The 22,578-nt window shown below is 36.6% G+C and overlaps 1 protein-coding gene across 1 annotated transcript in view; it reads right to left on the reverse strand.

The window, feature by feature from the left end:
* DDX31 (DEAD-box helicase 31) overlaps positions 1 to 22,578 on the reverse strand; it is a 123,462-nt gene that overhangs the window by 19,185 nt on the left and 81,699 nt on the right. The window contains exon 19 of the mRNA XM_053695948.1: positions 20,447 to 20,627. Within this exon, the coding sequence (XP_053551923.1) occupies positions 20,447 to 20,627 (181 nt within the window). The remainder of the gene's footprint in view (positions 1 to 20,446; positions 20,628 to 22,578) is intronic.

Raw genomic sequence — 22,578 nt, forward strand, 5'->3', positions numbered from 1 at the left:
GGGGAAGAGAATATCCCACAAGTAAGGATGACGCCGTGGACCGGACACACCTATGTTGGAGAAAAGTATTTGTTCAAAAGCAAAAGAACTAAAAATCTCACCTTAGACTCCCAGTGTAGTAAAATCACTTTTGTATAACAGTTCCTGGAAGTGACGCCAACAGCTTGCACCGTATATCAGTACTACACTGTGCAGTATTTATACTAATGTCACCAAGTACAGACAGCAGTAAGTTTATGTTACTGAGTGTACAGTAATACAGTAACATCAGTACTACACTGTGCAGTATTTATACTAATGTCACCAAGTACAGACAGCAGTAAGATTATGTTACTGAGTGTACAGTAATACAGTAACATCAGTACTACACTGTGCAGTATTTATACTAATGTCACCAAGTACAGACAGCAGTAAGTTTATGTTACTGAGTATACAGTAATACAGTAACATCAGTACTACACAGTGCAGTATTTATACTAATGTCACTAAGTACAGACAGCAGTAACTTTATGTTACTGAGTGTACAGTAACATCAGTACTACACTGTGCAGTATTTATACTAATGTCACTAAGTACAGACAGCAGTAACCTTATGTTACTGAGTGTACAGTAATACAGTAACATCAGTACTACACTGTGCAGTATTTATACTAATGTAACTAAGTGCAGACAGCAGTAAGTTTATGTTACTGAGTGTACAGTAATACAGTAACATCAGTGCTACACTGTGCAGTATTTATACTATGTCACTAAGTACAGATAGCAGTAACTTTATGTTACTGAGTGTACAGTAATACAGTAACATCAGTACTACACAGTGCAGTATTTATACTAATGTCACTAAGTACAGACAGCAGTAAGTTTAAGTTACTGAGTGTACAGTAATACAGTAACATCAGTGCTACACAGTGCAGTATTTAAACTAATGTCACCAAGTACAGACAGCAGTAAGTTTATGTTACTGAGTGTACAGTAATACAGTAACATCAGTACTACACTGTGCAGTATTTATACTAATGTCACTAAGTACAGACAGCAGTAAGTTTATGTTATTGAGTGTACAGTAATACAGTAACATCAGTACTACACTGTGCAGTATTTATACTAATGTCACTAAGTACAGACAGCAGTAAGTTTATGTTACTGAGTGTACAGTAATACAGTAACATCAGCGCTACACTGTACAGTATTTATACTAATGTCACTAAGTACAGACAGCAGTAAGTTTATGTTACTGAGTGTACAGTAATACAGTAACATCAGCGCTACACTGTGCAGTATTTATACTAATGTCACTAAGTACAGACAGCAGTAAGTTTATGGTACTGAGTGTACAGTAATACAGTAACATCAGTACTACACTGTGCAGTATTTATACTAATGTCACTAAGTACAGACCGCAGTAAGTTTATGTTACTGAGTGTACAGTAATACAGTAACATCAGCACTACACAGTGCAGTATTTATACTAATGTCACTAAGTACAGACAGCAGTAAGTTTATGTTACTGAGTGTACAGTAATACAGTAACATCAGTACTACACTGTGCAGTATTTATACTAATGTCACTAAGTGCAGACAGCAGTAAGTTTATGTTACTGAGTGTACAGTAATACCGTAACAGTACTACACTGTGCAGTATTTATACTAATGTCACTAAGTACAGACAGCAGTAAGTTTATGTTACTGAGTGTATAGTAATACAGTAACATCAGTACTACACAGTGCAGTATTTATACTAATGTCACTAAGTACAGACAGCAGTAAGTTTATGTTATTGAGTGTACAGTAATACAGTAACATCAGTACTACACTGTGCAGTAGTTATACTAATGTCACTAAGTACAGACAGCAGTAAGTTTATGTTACTGAGTGTACAGTAATACAGTAATATCAGTACTACACTGTGCAGTATTTATACTAATGTCACTAAGTACAGACAGCAGTAAGTTTATGTTACTGAGTGTACAGTAATACAGTAACATCAGTACTACACTGTGCAGTATTTATACTAATGTCACTAAGTACAGACAGCAGTAAGTTTATGTTACTGAGTGTACAGTAATATCGTAACAGTACTACACTGTGCAGTATTTATACTAATGTCACTAAGTACAGACAGCAGTAAGTTTATGTTACTGAGTGTACAGTAATACAGTAACATTAGCGCTACACTGTGCAGTATTTATACTAATGTCACTAAATACAGACAGCAGTAAGTTTATGTTACTGAGTGTTTAGTAATACAGTAACATCAGTACTACACTGTGCAGTAGTTATACTAATGTCACTAAGTACAGACAGCAGTAAGTTTATGTTACTGAGTGTACAGTAATACAGTAACATCAGTGCTACACAGTGCAGTATTTATACTAAATGTCACTAAGTACAGACAGCAGTAAGTTTATGGTACTGAGTGTACAGTAATACAGTAACATCAGTACTACACTGTGCAGTATTTATACTAATGTCACTAAGTACAGACCGCAGTAAGTTTATGTTGCTGAGTGTACAGTAATACAGTAACATCAGTACTACACAGTGCAGTATTTATACTAATGTCACTAAGTACAGACAGCAGTAAGTTTATGTTACTGAGTGTACAGTAATACAGTAACATCAGTGCTACACAGTGCAGTATTTATACTAATGTCACTAAGTACAGACAGCAGTAAGTTTATGTTACTGAGTGTACAGTAATACAGTAACATCAGTGCTACACAGTGCAGTATTTATACTAATATTACTAAGTACAGACAGCAGTAAGTTTATGTTACTGAGTGTACAGTAATACAGTAACATCTACACAGTGCAGTATTTATACTAATATTACTAAGTACAGACAGCAGTAAGTTTATGTTACTGAGTGTACAGTAATACAGTAACATCAGTACTAAGCTGTGCAGTATTTATACTAATGTCAGTAAGTACAGACAGCAGTAAGTTTATGTTACTGAGTGTACAATAATACAGTAATATCAGTACTGCACTGTGCAGTATTTATACTAAAGTCAGTAAGTACAGACAGCAGTAAGTTTATGTTACTGAGTGTACAGTAATACAGTAACATCAGTACTACACTGTGCAGTATTTATACTAATGTCACTAAGTACAGACAGCAGTAAGTTTATGTTACTGAGTGTACAGTAATACAGTAACATCAGTACTACACTGTGCAGTATTTATACTAAAGTCAGTAAGTACAGACAGCAGTGAGTTTATGTTACTGAGTATACAGTAATACATTAACATCACTGCTACACAGTGCAGTATTTATACTAATGTCACTAAGTACAGACAGCAGTAAGTTTATGTTACTACTGTGCAGTATTTATACTAATGTCATTAAGTACAGACAGCAATAAGTTTATGTTACTGAGTGTACAGTAATACAGTAACATCAGTACTATACTGTGCAGTATTTATACTAATGTTACTAAGTACAGACAGAAGTAAGTTTATGTTACTGAGTGTAAAATAATACAGTAACATCAGTACTACACTGTGCAGTATTTATACTAATGTCACTAAGTACAGACAGCAGTAAGTTTATATTACTGAGTGTACAGTAATACATTAACATCAGTACTACACTGTGCAGTAGTTATACTAATGTCACTAAGTGCAGACAGCAGTAAGTTTATGTTACTGAGTGTACAGTAATACAGTAACATCAGTACTACACTGTGCAGTATTTATACTAATGTCACTAAGTGCAGACAGCAGTAAGTTTATGTTACTGAGTGTACAGTAATACAGTAACATCAGTACTACACTGTGCAGTATTTATACTAATGTCACTAAGTACAGACAGCAATAAGTTTATGTTACTGAGTGTACAGTAATACAGTAACATCAGTATTACACTGTGCAGTATTTATACTAATGTCACTAAGTACAGATAGCAGTAAGTTTATGTTACTGAGTGTACAGTAATACAGTAACATCATTACTACACTGTGCAGTATTTATACTAATGTCACTAAGTGCAGAGAGCAGTAAGTTTATGTTACTGAGTGTACAGTAATACAGTAACATCAGTACTACACAGTGCAGTATTTATACTAATGTCACTAAGTACAGACAGCAGTAAGTTTATGTTACTGAGTGTACAGTAATACAGTAACATCAGTGCTACACAGTGCAGTATTTATACTAATATTACTAAGTACAGACAGCAGTAAGTTTATGTTACTGAGTGTACAGTAATACAGTAACATCAGTACTACACTGTGCAGTAGTTATACTAAATGTCACTAAGTGCAGACAGCAGTAAGTTTATGTTACTGAGTGTACAGTAATACAGTAACATCAGTACTACACTGTGCGGTATTTATAACAATGTCACTAAGTACAGACAGCAGTAAGTTTATATTACTGAGTGTACAGTAATTCAGTAACATCAGTACTACACTGTGCAGTATTTATACTAATGTCACTAAGTGCAGAGAGCAGTAAGTTTATGTTACTGAGTGTACAGTAATACAGTAACATCAGTACTACACAGTGCAGTATTTATACTAATGTCACTAAGTGCAGACAGCAGTAAGTTTATATTACTGAGTGTACAGTAATACAGTAACATCAGTACTACACAGTGCAGTATTTATACTAATGTCACTAAGTACAGACAGCAGTAAGTTTATGTTACTGAGTGTACAGTAATACAGCAACATCAGCGCTACACTGTGCAGTATTTATACTAATGTCACTAAGTACAGACAGCAGTAAGCTTATGTTACTGAGTGTACAGTAATACAGTAACATCAGTGCTACACAGTGCAGTATTTATACTAATGTCACTAAGTACAGACAGCAGTAAGTTTATGTTACTGAGTGTACAGTAATACAGTAACATCAGTACTACACTGTGCAGTATTTATACTAATGTCACTAAGTACAGACAGCAGTAAGTTTATGTTACTGAGTGTACAGTAATACAGTAACATCAGCACTACACAGTGCAGTATTTATACTAATGTCACTAAGTACAGACAGCAGTAAGTTTATGTTACTGAGTGTACAGTAATACAGTAACATCAGTACTACACTGTGCAGTATTTATACTAATGTCACTAAGTGCAGACAGCAGTAAGTTTATGTTACTGAGTGTACAGTAATACAGTAACATCAGTGCTACACAGTGCAGTATTCATACTAATATTACTAAGTACAGACAGCAGTAAGTTTATGTTACTGAGTGTACAGTAATACAGTAACATCAGTACTAAGCTGTGCAGTATTTATACTAATGTCACTAAGTACAGACAGCAGTAAGTTTATGGTACTGAGTGTACAGTAATACAGTAACATCAGTACTACACTGTGCAGTATTTATACTAATGTCACTAAGTACAGACAGCAGTAAGTTTATGTTACTGAGTGTACAGTAATACAGTAACATCAGTACTACACTGTGCAGTATTTATACTAATGTCACTAAGTACAGACAGCAGTAAGTTTATGTTACTGAGTGTACAGTAATACCGTAACAGTACTACACTGTGCAGTATTTATACTAATGTCACTAAGTACAGACAGCAGTAAGTTTATGTTACTGAGTGTACAGTAATACAGTAACATTAGCGCTACACTGTGCAGTATTTATACTAATGTCACTAAGTGCACACAGCAGTAAGTTTATGTTACTGAGTGTACAGTAATACAGTAACATTAGCGCTACACTGTGCAGTAGTTATACTAATGTCACTAAGTACAGACAGCAGTAAGTTTATGTTACTGAGTGTACAGTAATACAGTAACATCAGTACTACACTGTGCAGTATTTATACTAATGTCACTAAGTGCAGACAGCAGTAAGTTTATATTACTGAGTGTACAGTAATACAGTAACATCAGTACTACACTGTGCAGTATTTATACTAATGTCACTAAGTGCAGACAGCAGTAAGTTTATGTTACTGAGTGTACAGTAATACAGTAACATCAGTACTACACAGTGCAGTATTTATACTAATGTCACTAAGTACAGACAGCAGTAAGTTTATGTTACTGAGTGTACAGTAATACAGTAACATCAGTACTACACTGTGCAGTATTTATACTAATGTCACTAAGTGCAGACAGCAGTAAGTTTATGTTACTGAGTGTACAGTAATACAGTAACATCAGTACTACACTGTGCAGTAGTTATACTAATGTAACTAAGTGCAGACAGCAGTAAGTTTATGTTACTGAGTGTACAGTAATACAGTAACATCAGTACTACACTGTGCAGTAGTTATACTAATGTCACTAAGTGCAGACAGCAGTAAGTTTATGTTACTGAGTGTACAGTAATACAGTAACATCAGTGCTACACAGTGCAGTATTTATACTAATGTAACTAAGTGCAGACAGCAGTAAGTTTATGTTACTGAGTGTACAGTAATACAGTAACATCAGTACTACACTGTGCAGTAGTTATACTAATGTCACCAAGTACAGACAGCAGTAAGCTTATGTTATTGAGTGTACAGTAATACAGTAACATCAGTGCTACACAGTGCAGTATTTATACTAATGTAACTAAGTGCAGACAGCAGTAAGTTTATGTTACTGAGTGTACAGTAATACAGTAACATCAGTACTACACTGTGCAGTAGTTATACTAATGTCACCAAGTACAGACAGCAGTAAGTTTATGTTGCTGAGTGTACAGTAATACAGTAACATCAGTACTACACTGTGCAGTATTTATACTAATGTCACTAAGTACAGACAGCAGTAAGTTTATGTTACTGAGTGTACAGTAATACAGTAACATCAGTACTACACTGTGCAGTAGTTATACTAAATGTCACTAAGTGCAGACAGCAGTAAGTTTATATTACTGAGTGTACAGTAATACAGTAACATCAGTACTACACAGTGCAGTATTTATACTAATGTCACTAAGTACAGACAGCAGTAAGTTTATGTTACTGAGTGTACAGTAATACAGTAACATCAGTACTACACTGTGCAGTAGTTATACTAAATGTCACTAAGTGCAGACAGCAGTAAGTTTATATTATTGAGTGTACAGTAATACAGTAACATCAGTACTACATAGTGCAGTATTTATACTAATGTCACTAAGTACAGACAGCAGTAAGTTTATGTTACTGAGTGTACAGTAATACAGTAACATCAGTACTACACTGTGCAGTATTTATACTAATGTCACTAAGTACAGACAGCAGTAAGTTTATGTTACTGAGTGTACAGTAATACAGTAACATCAGCACTACACAGTGCAGTATTTATACTAATGTCACTAAGTACAGACAGCAGTAAGTTTATGTTACTGAGTGTACAGTAATACAGTAACATCAGTACTACACTGTGCAGTATTTATACTAATGTCACTAAGTACAGACAGCAGTAAGTTTATGTTACTGAGTGTACAGTAATACAGTAACATCAGTACTACACTGTGCAGTATTTATACTAATGTCACTAAGTGCAGACAGCAGTAAGTTTATGTTACTGAGTGTACAGTAATACAGTAATATCAGTACTACACTGTGCAGTAGTTATACTAATGTCACTAAGTGCACACAGCAGTAAGTTTATGTTACTGAGTGTACAGTAATACAGTAACATCAGTACTACACTGTGCAGTAGTTATACTAATGTCACTAAGTGCAGACAGCAGTAAGTTTATGTTACTGAGTGTACAGTAATACAGTAACATCAGTACTACACTGTGCAGTAGTTATACTAATGTCACTAAGTACAGACAGCAGTAAGTTTATGTTACTGAGTGTTCAGTAATACAGTAACATCAGTACTACACTGTGCAGTATTTATACTAATGTCACTAAGTGCAGACAGCAGTAAGTTTATATTACTGAGTGTACAGTAATACAGTAACATCAGTACTACACTGTGCAGTATTTATACTAATGTCACTAAGTGCAGACAGCAGTAAGTTTATGTTACTGAGTGTATAGTAATACAGTAACATCAGTACTACACAGTGCAGTATTTATACTAATGTCACTAAGTACAGACAGCAGTAAGTTTATGTTACTGAGTGTACAGTAATACAGTAACATCAGTACTACACTGTGCAGTATTTATACTAATGTCACTAAGTGCAGACAGCAGTAAGTTTATGTTACTGAGTGTACAGTAATACAGTAACATCAGTACTACACTGTGCAGTAGTTATACTAATGTAACTAAGTGCAGACAGCAGTAAGTTTATGTTACTGAGTGTACAGTAATACAGTAACATCAGTACTACACTGTGCAGTAGTTATACTAATGTCACTAAGTGCAGACAGCAGTAAGTTTATGTTACTGAGTGTACAGTAATACAGTAACATCAGTGCTACACAGTGCAGTATTTATACTAATGTAACTAAGTGCAGACAGCAGTAAGTTTATGTTACTGAGTGTACAGTAATACAGTAACATCAGTACTACACTGTGCAGTAGTTATACTAATGTCACCAAGTACAGACAGCAGTAAGCTTATGTTATTGAGTGTACAGTAATACAGTAACATCAGTGCTACACAGTGCAGTATTTATACTAATGTCACTAAGTGCAGACAGCAGTAAGTTTATGTTACTGAGTGTACAGTAATACAGTAACATCAGTGCTACACAGTGCAGTATGTATACTAATATTCCTAAGTACAGACCGCAGTAAGTTTGTTACTGAGTGTACAGTAATACAGTAACATCAGTACTACACTGTGCAGTATTTATACTAATGTCACAAAGTACAGACAACAGTAAGTTTATGTTACTGAGTGTACAGTAATACAGTAACATCAGTATTACACTGTGCAGTATTTATACTAATGTCACTAAGTACAGACAGCAGTAAGTTTATGTTACTGAGTGTACAGTAATACAGTAACATCAGTACTACACTGTGCAGTATTTATACTAATGTCACTAAGTACAGACAGCAGTAAGCTTATGTTACTGAGTGTACAGTAATACAGTAACATCAGTACTACACTGTGCAGTATTTATACTAATCTCACTAAGTACAGACAGCAGTAAGTTTATGTTACTGAGTGTACAGTAATACAGTAAAATCAGTACTACACTGTGCAGTATTTATACTAATGTCACTAAGTGCAGACAGCAGTAAGTTTATGTTACTGAGTGTACAGTAATACAGTAACATCAGTACTACACTGTGCAGTATTTATACTAATGTCACTAAGTGCAGACAGCAATACGTTTATGTTACTGAGTGTACAGTAATACAGTAACATCAGTACTACACTGTGCAGTAGTTATACTAATGTCACTAAGTGCACACAGCAGTAAGTTTATGTTACTGAGTGTACAGTAATACAGTAACATCAGTACTACACTGTGCAGTATTTATACTAATGTTACTAAGTACAGACAGCAGTAAGTTTATATTACTGAGTGTACAGTAATAAAGTAACATCAGTACTACACTGTGCAGTATTTATACTAATGTCACTAAGTGCAGACAGCAGTAAGTTTATGTTACTGAGTGTACAGTAATACATTAACATCAGTACTACACTGTGCAGTATTTATACTAATGTCACTAAGTACAGACAGCAGTACGTTTATGTTACTGAGTGTACAGTAATACAGTAACATCAGTACTACACTGTGCAGTATTTATACTAATGTCACTAAGTACAGACAGCAGTAAGTTTATGTTACTGAGTGTACAGTAATACAGTAACATCAGTACTACACAGTGCAGTATTTATACTAATGTCACTAAGTACAGACAGCAGTAAGTTTATGTTACTGAGTGTACAGTAATACCGTAAAAGTACTACACTGTGCAGTATTTATACTAATGTCACTAAGTACAGACAGCAGTAAGTTTATGTTACTGAGTGTACAGTAATACAGTAACATCAGTACTACACTGTGCAGTATTTATACTAATGTCACTAAGTGCAGACAGCAGTAAGCTTATGTTACTGAGTGTACAGTAATACAGTAACATCAGTACTACACTGTGCAGTATTTATACTAATGTCACTAAGTACAGACAGCAGTAAGTTTATGTTACTGAGTGTACAGTAATACAGTAACATCAGTACTACACTGTGCAGTATTTATACTAATGTCACTAAGTGCAGACAGCAGTAAGTTTATGTTATTGAGTGTACAGTAATACAGTAACATCAGTACTACACTGTGCAGTATTTATACTAATGTCACTAAGTACAGACCGCAGTAAGTTTATGTTACTGAGTGTACAGTAATACAGTAACATCAGTACTACACTGTGCAGTATTTATACTAATGTCACTAAGTACAGACAGCAGTAAGTTTATGTTACTGAGTGTACAGTAATACAGTAACATCAGTACTACACTGTGCAGTAGTTATACTAATGTCACTAAGTACAGACAGCAGTAAGTTTATGTTACTGAGTGTACAGTAATACCGTAACAGTACTACACTGTGCAGTATTTATACTAATGTCACTAAGTACAGACAGCAGTAAGTTTATGTTATTGAGTGTACAGTAATACAGTAACATCAGTACTACACTGTGCAGTATTTATACTAATGTCACAAAGTACAGACAGCAGTAAATTTATGTTACTGAGTGTACAGTAATACAGTAACATCAGTACTACACAGTGCAGTATTTATACTAATGTCACTAAGTACAGACAGCAGTAAGTTTATGTTACTGAGTGTACAGTAATACAGTAACATCAGTACTACACTGTGCAGTATTTATACTAATGCCACTAAGTACAGACAGCAGTAAGTTTATGGTACTGAGTGTACAGTAATACAGTAACAGTACTACACTGTGCAGTATTTATACTAATGTCACTAAGTACAGACAGCAGTAAGTTTATGTTACTGAGTGTACAGTAATACAGTAACATCAGCGCTACACTGTGCAGTATTTATACTAATGTCACTAAGTACAGACAGCAGTAAGTTTATGGTACTGAGTGTACAGTAATACAGTAACATCAGTGCTACACTGTGCAGTATTTATACTAATGTCACTAAGTACAGACAGCAGTAAGTTTATGTTACTGAGTGTACAGTAATACAGTAACATCAGCGCTACACTGTGCAGTATTTATACTAATGTCACTAAGTACAGACAGCAGTAAGCTTATGTTACTGAGTGTACAGTAATACAGTAACATCAGTGCTACACAGTGCAGTATTTATACTAATGTCACTAAGTACAGACAGCAGTAAGTTTGTTACTGAGTGTACAGTAATACAGTAACATCAGTACTACACTGTGCAGTAGTTATACTAATGTAACTAAGTGCAGACAGCAGTAAGTTTATGTTACTGAGTGTACAGTAATACCGTAACATCAGCGCTACACTGTGCAGTATTTATACTAATGTCACTAAGTACAGACAGCAGTAAGCTTATGTTACTGAGTGTACAGTAATACAGTAACATCAGTACTACACAGTGCAGTATTTATACTAATGTCACTAAGTACAGACAGCAGTAAGTTTATGTTACTGAGTGTACAGTAATACAGTAACATCAGTACTACACTGTGCAGTATTTATACTAATGTCACTAAGTACAGACCGCAGTAAGTTTATATTACTGAGTGTACAGTAATACAGTAACATCAGTACTACACTGTGCAGTATTTATACTAATGTCACTAAGTACAGACCGCAGTAAGTTTATATTACTGAGTGTACAGTAATACAGTAACATCAGTACTACACTGTGCAGTATTTATACTAATGTCACTAAGTACAGACCGCAGTAAGTTTATATTACTGAGTGTACAGTAATACAGTAACATCAGTACTACACTGTGCAGTATTTATACTAATGTCACTAAGTACAGACCGCAGTAAGTTTATGGTACTGAGTGTACAGTAATACAGTAACATCAGTACTACACTGTGCAGTATTTATACTAATGTCACTAAGTACAGACAGCAGTAAGTTTATGTTACTGAGTGTACAGTAATACAGTAACATCAGTACTACACAGTGCAGTATTTATACTAATGTCACTAAGTACAGACAGCAGTAAGTTTATGTTATTGAGTGTACAGTAATACAGTAACATCAGTACTACACTGTGCAGTATTTATACTAATGTCACTAAGTACAGACAGCAGTAAGTTTATGGTACTGAGTGTACAGTAATACAGTAACATCAGTATTACACTGTGCAGTAGTTATACTAATGTCACTAAGTACAGACAGCAGTAAGTTTATGTTACTGAGTGTACAGTAATACAGTAACAGTACTACACTGTGCAGTATTTATACTAATGTCACTAAGTACAGACAGCAGTAAGTTTATGGTACTGAGTGTACAGTAATACCGTAACAGTACTACACTGTGCAGTATTTATACTAATGTCACTAAGTACAGACAGCAGTAAGTTTATGGTACTGAGTGTACAGTAATACAGTAACAGTACTACACTGTGCAGTATTTATACTAATGTCACTAAGTACAGACAGCAGTAAGTTTATGGTACTGAGTGTACAGTAATACAGTAACATCAATACTACACTGTCATAAAGATTTTACATTGTTAAACATTTAAGAACGACAGTGACAGACGTTCAGTATGAACACCCAGAGGCATCACAGAACGCTATTCAGATGTAGAAAGAAAGAAGTAATAAACCATCTAAAAGACAATAAAATAAGTGATCTGCACAGTTATCAATACAAAAACCCAGCAGCCTTCACAAGCACATGCCCTGGTGTGAGTCCAGTAAATGAACTACTGCAGGGTGTATATTGCAAACAAGAGCTGACTGGCATTTTCAACAGATATTTAGTACCTAGTAATACATGAATACTCTGCCAACAGCTTCTGACACACTGGCCATGTGGCACCGACAGAGATCACCTGATCATGTGGGGGCGAATGTCCTCTCAATAGAAAGGTCACTCAGCTGTCCCCTAACCATCCTAGTAGCCACTTTTTACCTGTAGGAAGGGGACACACTTGGTTAGGATGATGCATGTTATTGTCAGTGACGGGTAAGGCAACCACTTGCACATGGAGAGGCAGCACTAAATTGCTGGATGCATAGAAACTCCTGTACGGTTTATATCTGTCATTGTCTCTTGTGGTTTAACAGTCACATTCAGTATTCTAGTGACCAGCTACATCTGCTTCATTCCCAGACTGAGGAATGCTACAGTTATTTACTAAAAACAGCCAAAAGATTAATCGTAACCACTACACAATGTCACGTGCAGCAACAAGAGGTCATGCTCTTGTAATGACATGCTTTTGCTATGCTGCCTAATCTGCACATAAAACAGTAGCATGTGAGGCAGTAACACATAACCCAGCAGGTCTCAGGCAAGGAAATAAATTACGCACTCCCACTGCTGACACCAGCACTCAGTACCTCTACACACCAAAGATTCCCCCAACTAAAGTACAGACACAGCATCTCATATTATACATACTCATATCAAAATACAGCTTAGTGGCCCAATTCATACCGCAAGCAGATAGCAATACTTTCCTACAGATTGTTCCTATTTTGTGATGTTTTGAACCTTAGCATATTATTAATTCAGACACATTTCCTTTAGGTTTTGTGGGCACAGAGCCAGTGGGTCCATCTAGTTTGTTCCTTACCCTACTGTGTACGATTTAATAATCCACAGGATGCCCTTTGCTTATTAAACATTAATGTAGTAAGTGAGTGTAAATAAAACACGTTGTATGATGCAGTTACTGTAGAGAACAGTTCTACTACAAGTTTCTTACAAATGATTCATCTTGCATATAAAACTTAAAATGAAATATTAATTAACACAGAGGTTTCCCAGAGCAATTCAGCTCAGTATTACTGTAAACACAGGAGAGTTGTGCCTTGTAACGCGAAAGGAACAGAATATTAGCACATAAATTTCCTGTCCTTCAATATTTGTATGCTAATTCATCCGGTAAATGCCACGTACAAACAACATATTGCAATAAATAATGACCCAGTAGAGGTCAGTGGGAAAAAAAATGACACAAGGTTAATAGGCTAGGGGGGAATGCCAATCAGATAGCTGGTAAGGGGTTAACATGTCCCGAGACTCTGGGGACACTAATGCTGACCTCCTGTGCCTGCCATCCTCACCGCTCTCACAAATCCAGGCTTGGATAGAGGAGTCATTACCAACACAACGTCCGGCTTTATCCCCACATGAGGCGCAATCTGCTTTTAATTGGGGGTTTAAACTGCTCGCTTTTTAGCCATGACAGGGTATGAAATGAGCTTATGTTTGGGAGTCGTGACTTCACGAGTCTGGCTGCACAATCAACATGCAGAAGATAATGCAAAGCAGTCACACTGCGCCTTTCTGATTGCTCTGCATTACATGGGACCTGTCTCACAGCAGACAGACGGAATAAGAGAAATATGAACTTTAGGACCAGTGAGAAAAACTTCCACAAAACCAGATATCACACACAATTTACTTAAAAAAAAAAACTAATCTTCAGGGATAATTTGTTTTTTAATTTTAAAGGCAAATTTAAGATATTATTTTAATCATAACTTAACTTTGTGCTGTTCTTTTACCAGCTATATTGTGCAGCTTCCTACTGATACATGTAATTAATCTCGTTAGCGTTTAATTGGAAACACTTTTGGGACCGCAGGATCTTTACAGCAGCACTAACGCACCTATAGCAGCTCATATACAAATATAAAATAGTTGGGTACATTAGACCACAAGATAGTGACAACAATTGCTACAGTTTATTTATTATGCAAATGGTCCGTTGTTTTCTTTTCTTTAGCCGGCCAGGAGTTTTTAGACTGGTGCTTTCTGATACATTAAGCTTTAAAAAACACAAAAGAAGATCACAAATCCAGCTTAGCATTGAGAAACGGGAATGTGCTTCAAATTATCTTTTAATAATCTTTTAAGATCTTTAAATGATCCTTTGTGATCTCTAACAACTGAACTAATTCAACATGTTTCAGCTCCCCATGATCTCTCCCCACCCCCATATCCTGCTGTGTGAATGTTGAACGCGCCTTATTGTATAGCAAGCCATGTGGAGGACGGAGGAGCACCGAGCCGTCTCCTGCTGGAGTAATCGTGTGACACACCTCTGTCCGTCATTGCACAGATCCATGCTGAGCTTGGCAGCTATCAAAGACGGCCTCATGCTACGTTACGTGCTCCTTATCTGCTAATCGCACTATTCTGCACAGAATAAAGCTTCATCTAAATCCCTGTTGTCACGGGCAGAGCAGGAGGGGGGACTTCTGTCCAGTTCTCCATCTGCCTCTCAAAGTTTCAGACAGCAGGAACACTCGTCATGTCTATACCAGTCCCCATGCAAAAGACCTGTACAAAAGCAGTACACGGCGTGGGGAGAGGCTCTAAAAAATGCAAAAGCTTACTGAAAAGCGTGTAGCAAGCATGTGGATGAATTATCAGGCGACCACAATATAACAAGCGAGAAAGTATTAGCAAGTGGTACAGTATAACTAGAAAGAGTATTAGCAAGTGGTACAGAATAACTAGCGAGAAAGTATTAGCAAGTGGTACAGTATAACTAGCGAGAAAGTATTAGCAAGTGGTACAGTATAACTAGCGAGAAAGTATTAGCAAGTGGTACAGTATAACCAGCGAGAAAGTATTAGCAAGTGGTACAGTATAACCAGCGAGAAAGTATTAGCAAGTGGTACAGTATAACTAGCGAGAAAGTATTAGCAAGTGGTACAGTATAACCAGCGAGAAAGTATTAGCAAGTGGTACAGTATAACCAGCGAGAAAGTATTAGCAAGTGGTACAGTATAACTAGAGAGAGAGTATTAGCAAGTGGTACAGTATAACTAGAGAGAGTATTAGCAAGTGGTACAGTATAACTAGAGAGAGTATTATCAAGTGGTACAGTATAACTAGAGAGTATTATCAAGTGGTACAGTATAACTAGAGAGAGAGTATTATCAACTGGTACAGTATAACCAGCGAGAAAGTATTAGCAAGTGGTACAGTATAACTAGAGAGAGAGTATTAGCAAGTGGTACAGTATAACTAGAGAGAGTATTAGCAAGTGGTACAGTATAACTAGAGAGTATTATCAAGTGGTACAGTATAACTAGAGAGAGAGTATTATCAACTGGTACAGTATAACTAGAGAGAATTATCAAGTGGTACAGTATAACTAGCGAGAAAGTATTAGCAAGTGGTACAGTATAACTAGAGAGTATTATCAACTGGTACAGTATAACTAGAGAGAGTATTAGCAAGTGGTACAGTATAACTAGAGACTATTAGCAAGTGGTACAGTATAACTAGAGAGAGTATTAGCAAGTGCTACAGTATAACTAGAGAGAGTATTAGCAAGTGGTACAGTATAACTAGAGAGAGTATTAGCAAGTGCTACAGTATAACTAGAGATTATTAGCAAGTGCTACAGTATAACTAGAGATTATTAGCAAGTGGTACAGTATAACTAGAGAGACTATTAGCAAGTGGTACAGTATAACTAGAGAGAGTATTAGCAAGTGCTACAGTATAACTAGAGATTATTAGCAAGTGCTACAGTATAACTAGAGATTATTAGCAAGTGGTACAGTATAACTAGAGATTATTAGCAAGTGCTACAGTATAACTAGAGATTATTAGCAAGTGGTACAGTATAACTAGAGAGAGTATTAGCAAGTGGTACAGTATAACTAGAGAGAGTATTAGCAAGTGGTACAGTATAACTAGAGAGAATGTATTAGCAAGTGGTACAGTATAACTAGAGAGTATTATCAAGTGGTACAGTATAACTAGAGAGACTATTAGCAAGTGGTACAGTATAACTAGAGACTATTAGCAAGTGGTACAGTATAACTAGAGAGAGTATTAGCAAGTGCTACAGTATAACTAGAGATTATTAGCAAGTGGTACAGTATAACTAGAGAGTATTAGCAAGTGGTACAGTATAACTAGAGAGAGTATTAGCAAGTGGTACAGTATAACTAGAGAGAGTATTAGCAAGTGGTACAGTATAACTAGAGAGTATTAGCAAGTGGTACAGTATAACTAGAGAGTATTAGCAAGTGGTACAGTATAACTAGAGAGAGTATTAGCAAGTGGTACAGTATAACTAGAGAGAGTATTAGCAAGTGGTACAGTATAACTAGAAAGAGTATTAGCAAGTGGTACAGTATAACTAGAGAGAGTATTAGCAAGTGGTACAGTATAACAAGAGAAAGTATTAGCAAGTGGTACAGTATAACTAGAGAGAGTATTAGCAAGTGGTACAGTATAACTAGAGAGAGTATTAGCAAGTGGTACAGTATAACTAGAGAGAGTATTAGCAAGTGGTACAGTATAACTAGAGAGAGTGTATTAGCAAGTGGTACAGTATAACTAGAGAGAGTATTAGCAAGTGGTACAGTATAACTAGAGAGTATTAGCAAGTGGTACAGTATAACTAGAGAGAGTATTAGCAAGTTGTACATTATAACTAGAGAGTATTAGCAAGTGGTACAGTATAACTAGAGAGAGTATTAGCAAGTGGTACAGTATAACTAGAGAGTATTAGCAAGTGGTACAGTATAACTAGAGAGTATTAGCAAGTGGTACAGTATAACTAGAGAGAGTATTAGCAAGTGGTACAGTATAACTAGAGAGAGTATTAGCAAGTGGTACAGTATAACTAGAGAGTATTAGCAAGTGGTACAGTATAACTAGAGAGTATTAGCAAGTGGTACAGTATAACTAGAGAGACTATTAGCAAGTGGTACAGTATAACTAGAGAGAGTATTAGCAAGTGGTACAGTATAACTAGAGAGAATGTATTAGCAAGTGGTACAGTATAACTAGAGAGAGTATTAGCAAGTGGTACAGTATAACTAGAGAGTATTAGCAAGTGGTACAGTATAACTAGAGAGAGTATTAGCAAGTGGTACAGTATAACTAGAGAGACTATTAGCAAGTGGTACAGTATAACTAGAGAGAGTATTAGCAAGTGGTACAGTATAACTAGAGAGACTATTAGCAAGTGGTACAGTATAACTAGAGAGTATTAGCAAGTGGTACAGTATAACTAGAGAGACTATTAGCAAGTGGTACAGTATAACTAGAGAGAGTATTAGCAAGTGGTACAGTATAACTAGAGAGAGTATTAGCAAGTGGTACAGTATAACTAGAGAGAGTATTATCAAGTGGTACAGTATAACTAGAGAGAGTATTAGCAAGTGGTACAGTATAACTAGAGAGAGAGTATTAGCAAGTGGTACAGTATAACTAGAGAGAGTATTATCAAGTGGTACAGTATAACTAGAGAGAGTATTAGCAAGTGGTACAGTATAACTAGAGAGAGAGTATTAGCAAGTGGTACAGTATAACTAGAGAGAGTATTAGCAAGTGGTACAGTATAACTAGAGAGTATTAGCAAGTGGTACAGTATAACTAGAGAGACTATTAGCAAGTGGTACAGTATAACTAGAGAGACTATTAGCAAGTGGTACAGTATAACTAGAGAGAGTATTAGCAACTGGTACAGTATAACTAGAGAGAGAGTATTATCAAGTGGTACAGTATAACTAGAGAGTATTAGCAAGTGGTACAGTATAACTAGAGACTATTAGCAAGTGGTACAGTATAACTAGAGAGAGTATTAGCAAGTGGTACAGTATAACTAGAGACTATTAGCAAGTGGTACAGTATAACTAGAGAGAGTATTAGCAAGTGGTACAGTATAACTAGAGAGAGTATTAGCAAGTGGTACAGTATAACTAGAGAGAGAGTATTAGCAAGTGGTACAGTATAACTAGAGAGTATTAGCAAGTGGTACAGTATAACTAGAGAGAGTATTAGCAAGTGGTACAGTATAACTAGAGAGAGTATTAGCAAGTGGTACAGTATAACTAGAGAGAGTATTAGCAAGTGGTACAGTATAACTAGAGAGAGTATTAGCAAGTGGTACAGTATAACTAGAGAGTATTAGCAAGTGGTACAGTATAACTAGAGAGACTATTAGCAAGTGGTACAGTATAACTAGAGAGAGTATTAGCAAGTGGTACAGTATAACTAGAGAGAGTATTAGCAAGTGGTACAGTATAACTAGAGAGAGTATTAGCAAGTGGTACAGTATAACTAGAGAGAGTATTAGCAAGTGGTACAGTATAACTAGAGAGTATTAGCAAGTGGTACAGTATAACTAGAGAGACTATTAGCAAGTGGTACAGTATAACTAGAGAGAGTATTAGCAAGTGGTACAGTATAACTAGAGAGAGTATTAGCAAGTGGTACAGTATAACTAGAGAGTATTAGCAAGTGGTACAGTATAACTAGAGAGACTATTAGCAAGTGGTACAGTATAACTAGAGAGAGTATTAGCAAGTGGTACAGTATAACTAGAGAGAGTATTAGCAAGTGGTACAGTATAACTAGAGAGAGTATTAGCAAGTGGTACAGTATAACTAGAGAGTATTAGCAAGTGGTACAGTATAACTAGAGAGAGTATTAGCAAGTGGTACAGTATAACTAGAGAGAGCATTAGCAAGTGGTACAGTATAACTAGAGAGAGTATTAGCAAGTGGTACAGTATAACTAGAGAGTATTAGCAAGTGGTACAGTATAACTAGAGAGAGTATTAGCAAGTGGTACAGTATAACTAGAGAGAATGTATTAGCAAGTGGTACAGTATAACTAGAGAGAGTATTAGCAAGTGGTACAGTATAACTAGAGAGAGTATTAGCAAGTGGTACAGTATAACTAGAGAGAGTATTAGCAAGTGAAAGAGTATAACTAGAGAGAGTATTAGCAAGTGGTACAGTATAACTAGAGAGAGTATTAGCAAGTGGTACAGTATAACTAGAGAGAGTATTAGCAAGTGAAAGAGTATAACTAGAGAGAGTATTAGCAAGTGGTACAGTATAACTAGAGAGAGTATTAGCAAGTGGTACAGTATAACTAGAGAGAGTATTAGCAAGTGGTACAGTATAACTAGAGAGAGTATTAGCAAGTGAAAGAGTATAACTAGAGAGAGTATTAGCAAGTGGTACAGTATAACTAGAGAGAGTATTAGCAAGTGGTACAGTATAACTAGAGAGAGTATTAGCAAGTGAAAGAGTATAACTAGAGAGTATTAGCAAGTGGGAGCTATCTGCTGATTGGTGGTTTCCCATATATGCTCCTTTTCATTGGCTTACTGAAGTGTTCAGCTATTTCCAAGCAGTGCATTGCTGCGCCTTCAATAAAGGATATTAAGAGAATAAAGCTAAATTCATAATAGAAGTAAATAGGAAAATTGTATTCTCTTTCTGAATCATGAAAGAAAAGATACGGTTTCCTATCCCTTTATGTCACGTGTTTTATATTATACATTTTAATTTTCTATAAACTACACCCATTTGCTGTTTTAAACCCCTTCAGTGCCTTTGTGTTAATACAGGTTTCAGGATTCATTACCACCAGTCACACCTACAGTATGATGCTAACCCAGCGGTTAAGTATTCCCCTTGCCTGTTGAATTGGTGGTTAGAATTACCTTCTGGGTCCAGCTTTGCCGAGATGCTTTGGGTTTCCTGCAAGCTGCTGGCTGAGATTGTGTGGGGCATCACGGAGACCAAAGCTCTTTGCCACGTGGCCAAGGTGCAGGGAACGAACATGAAAGATGTGTTTGAGGGTCTTGGGATACGTGGCGTAGGACCTCACGTAGGACTGCAGGGCTAGAGGAGCAAGGGGCAGTATTACACAATGACACTGGTACCAGCATAATAAGTGCACAATTAGAGCACATCACCTTTGTCCCCGTAAAGACATAGGTGTGCGAGACAGACAGAAACAAACCGCATCGGATAAACATTTCAGTAGCTATGGAATTTTACTTATTTGCTTCTTCAAACTGAGGCCATACCATTAGAAAATTGAGTTTGTTTGGGTTTTTCATTTGGATCTAATTGGATCCCGTTCAGTTTTTTCCACTACAGACAAGGAAAATAGTTTGTTTCTGTGTTTAGCAATGTGCATGTAAGAAAAGCTGCTGCTCTGCTTATATTGCGTAGTCAAACAAACAAGCGTCTCACGGATTAACAAACATACACAAAGAAAAAATCAAGCCTAAGATTAACCCCTTCAGGACGGAGGCAACCGTCCATGTTGAGAACGTAAACAAAAGGGCCAAAAGGAAGTCACATGATCGTCACTGTGACCATGTGACTCAAAACGGCACCGATTGGCTCCTGGTCGGTTACACCGGAGCTTATACAAGGAGGGGAGCAGGACGCCACAAAAGCTAGGACGTTCCATACTGCCCTGAAGGCGTTATAGTCCAGCGTTTGTAGGACGGTGTCTAACGGTTCTAACGGTGTCTAGGGGTAAAAGGGACATGAAATCTAAACATTTTCTTTCACGACTCAGCTAGAACAAATCAATTTAAACAACGTTCCAATGTACGTCTATTATCAAATGTTCTTCTCCTAATAGCGTTTGTTTAAGGAGCAGCAAAGCACTACTGAGAGCTAGCTGAGCACATCAGGTGAGCCAATGACAAGAAGCACATATGTGCAGCCACCAATCAGCAGCTAGCTCCTAGTACTGTATTGCTGCTGCTGCTGAGCCTACCTAGATATGCTTTTCAACAAAGGATATCCAAAGTATGAAGCAAATTAGACAACAGAAGTAAATTGGAAAGTTGTTTAAAATGGTATAATCTTTCTGAATCCCGAAAGAAAAAAAATTGGGTTTCATGTCCCTTTAACAGAATTTAGTCAGGGAGAGAAACCATCGGCTTTTGTTACTAGGCATTATATTGTAATGTGTCTTTCCAACACATACATTATACTAGTGACTCCCCTTAATGATACAGTATATACAGATCCCAAGGAATAACCCTAAAGGTTCCGTGTAATACGGATACGTCATCCTATAGAAGCTCACCAGACAAGAAAATCCTGCGTAAAGTGTTGTTTCATGCACTTTCCCAAAACCCAGCGCTACGGATAATAAATCTGTGTTCCCTCCAGGACCTATTTAGCGGGTGCACCACCCGGCTGATTTTACTGCCCACTCGGAAAAAATTGTAGCCAATATTAAGCTAAAACTAGCCAATATTAAAAATTTTTACATTTTATTGCACAAATTATCATTAAATATATTTTTGGTAAATAATGCAATTAATTTGTGCTTTTTATAGCAGAAAATGATATAATATTAGAAAAGATTACACTGCCCCCACCCAGCTACTTCATAATGCCACCTGGTAACTTAATAATGCCACCCGGCTGCTTCATCATGCCACCCAGCTACTTTATAATGCCACCCGGCTACTTTATAATGCCACCCAGCTACTTTATAATGCCACCCAGCTACTTTATAATGCCACCCGGTAACTTAATAATGCCACCCGGCTGCTTCATCATGCCACCCGGCTGCTTCATCATGCCACCCAGCTACTTTATAATGCCACCCAGCTACTTTATAATGCCACCCAGCTACTTTATCATGCTACCCAGCTACTTTATAATGCCACCCAGCTACTTTATAATGCCACCCGGCTACTTTATAATGCCACCCAGCTACTTTATAATGCCACCCAACTACTTTATAATGCCACCCGGCTGCTTCATCATGCCACCCAGCTACTTTATCATGCCACCCAGCTACTTTATAATGCCACCC

This window comes from Bombina bombina, chromosome 12 (assembly GCF_027579735.1).
Source record: "Bombina bombina isolate aBomBom1 chromosome 12, aBomBom1.pri, whole genome shotgun sequence".
Classification (NCBI taxonomy): domain Eukaryota; kingdom Metazoa; phylum Chordata; class Amphibia; order Anura; family Bombinatoridae; genus Bombina; species Bombina bombina.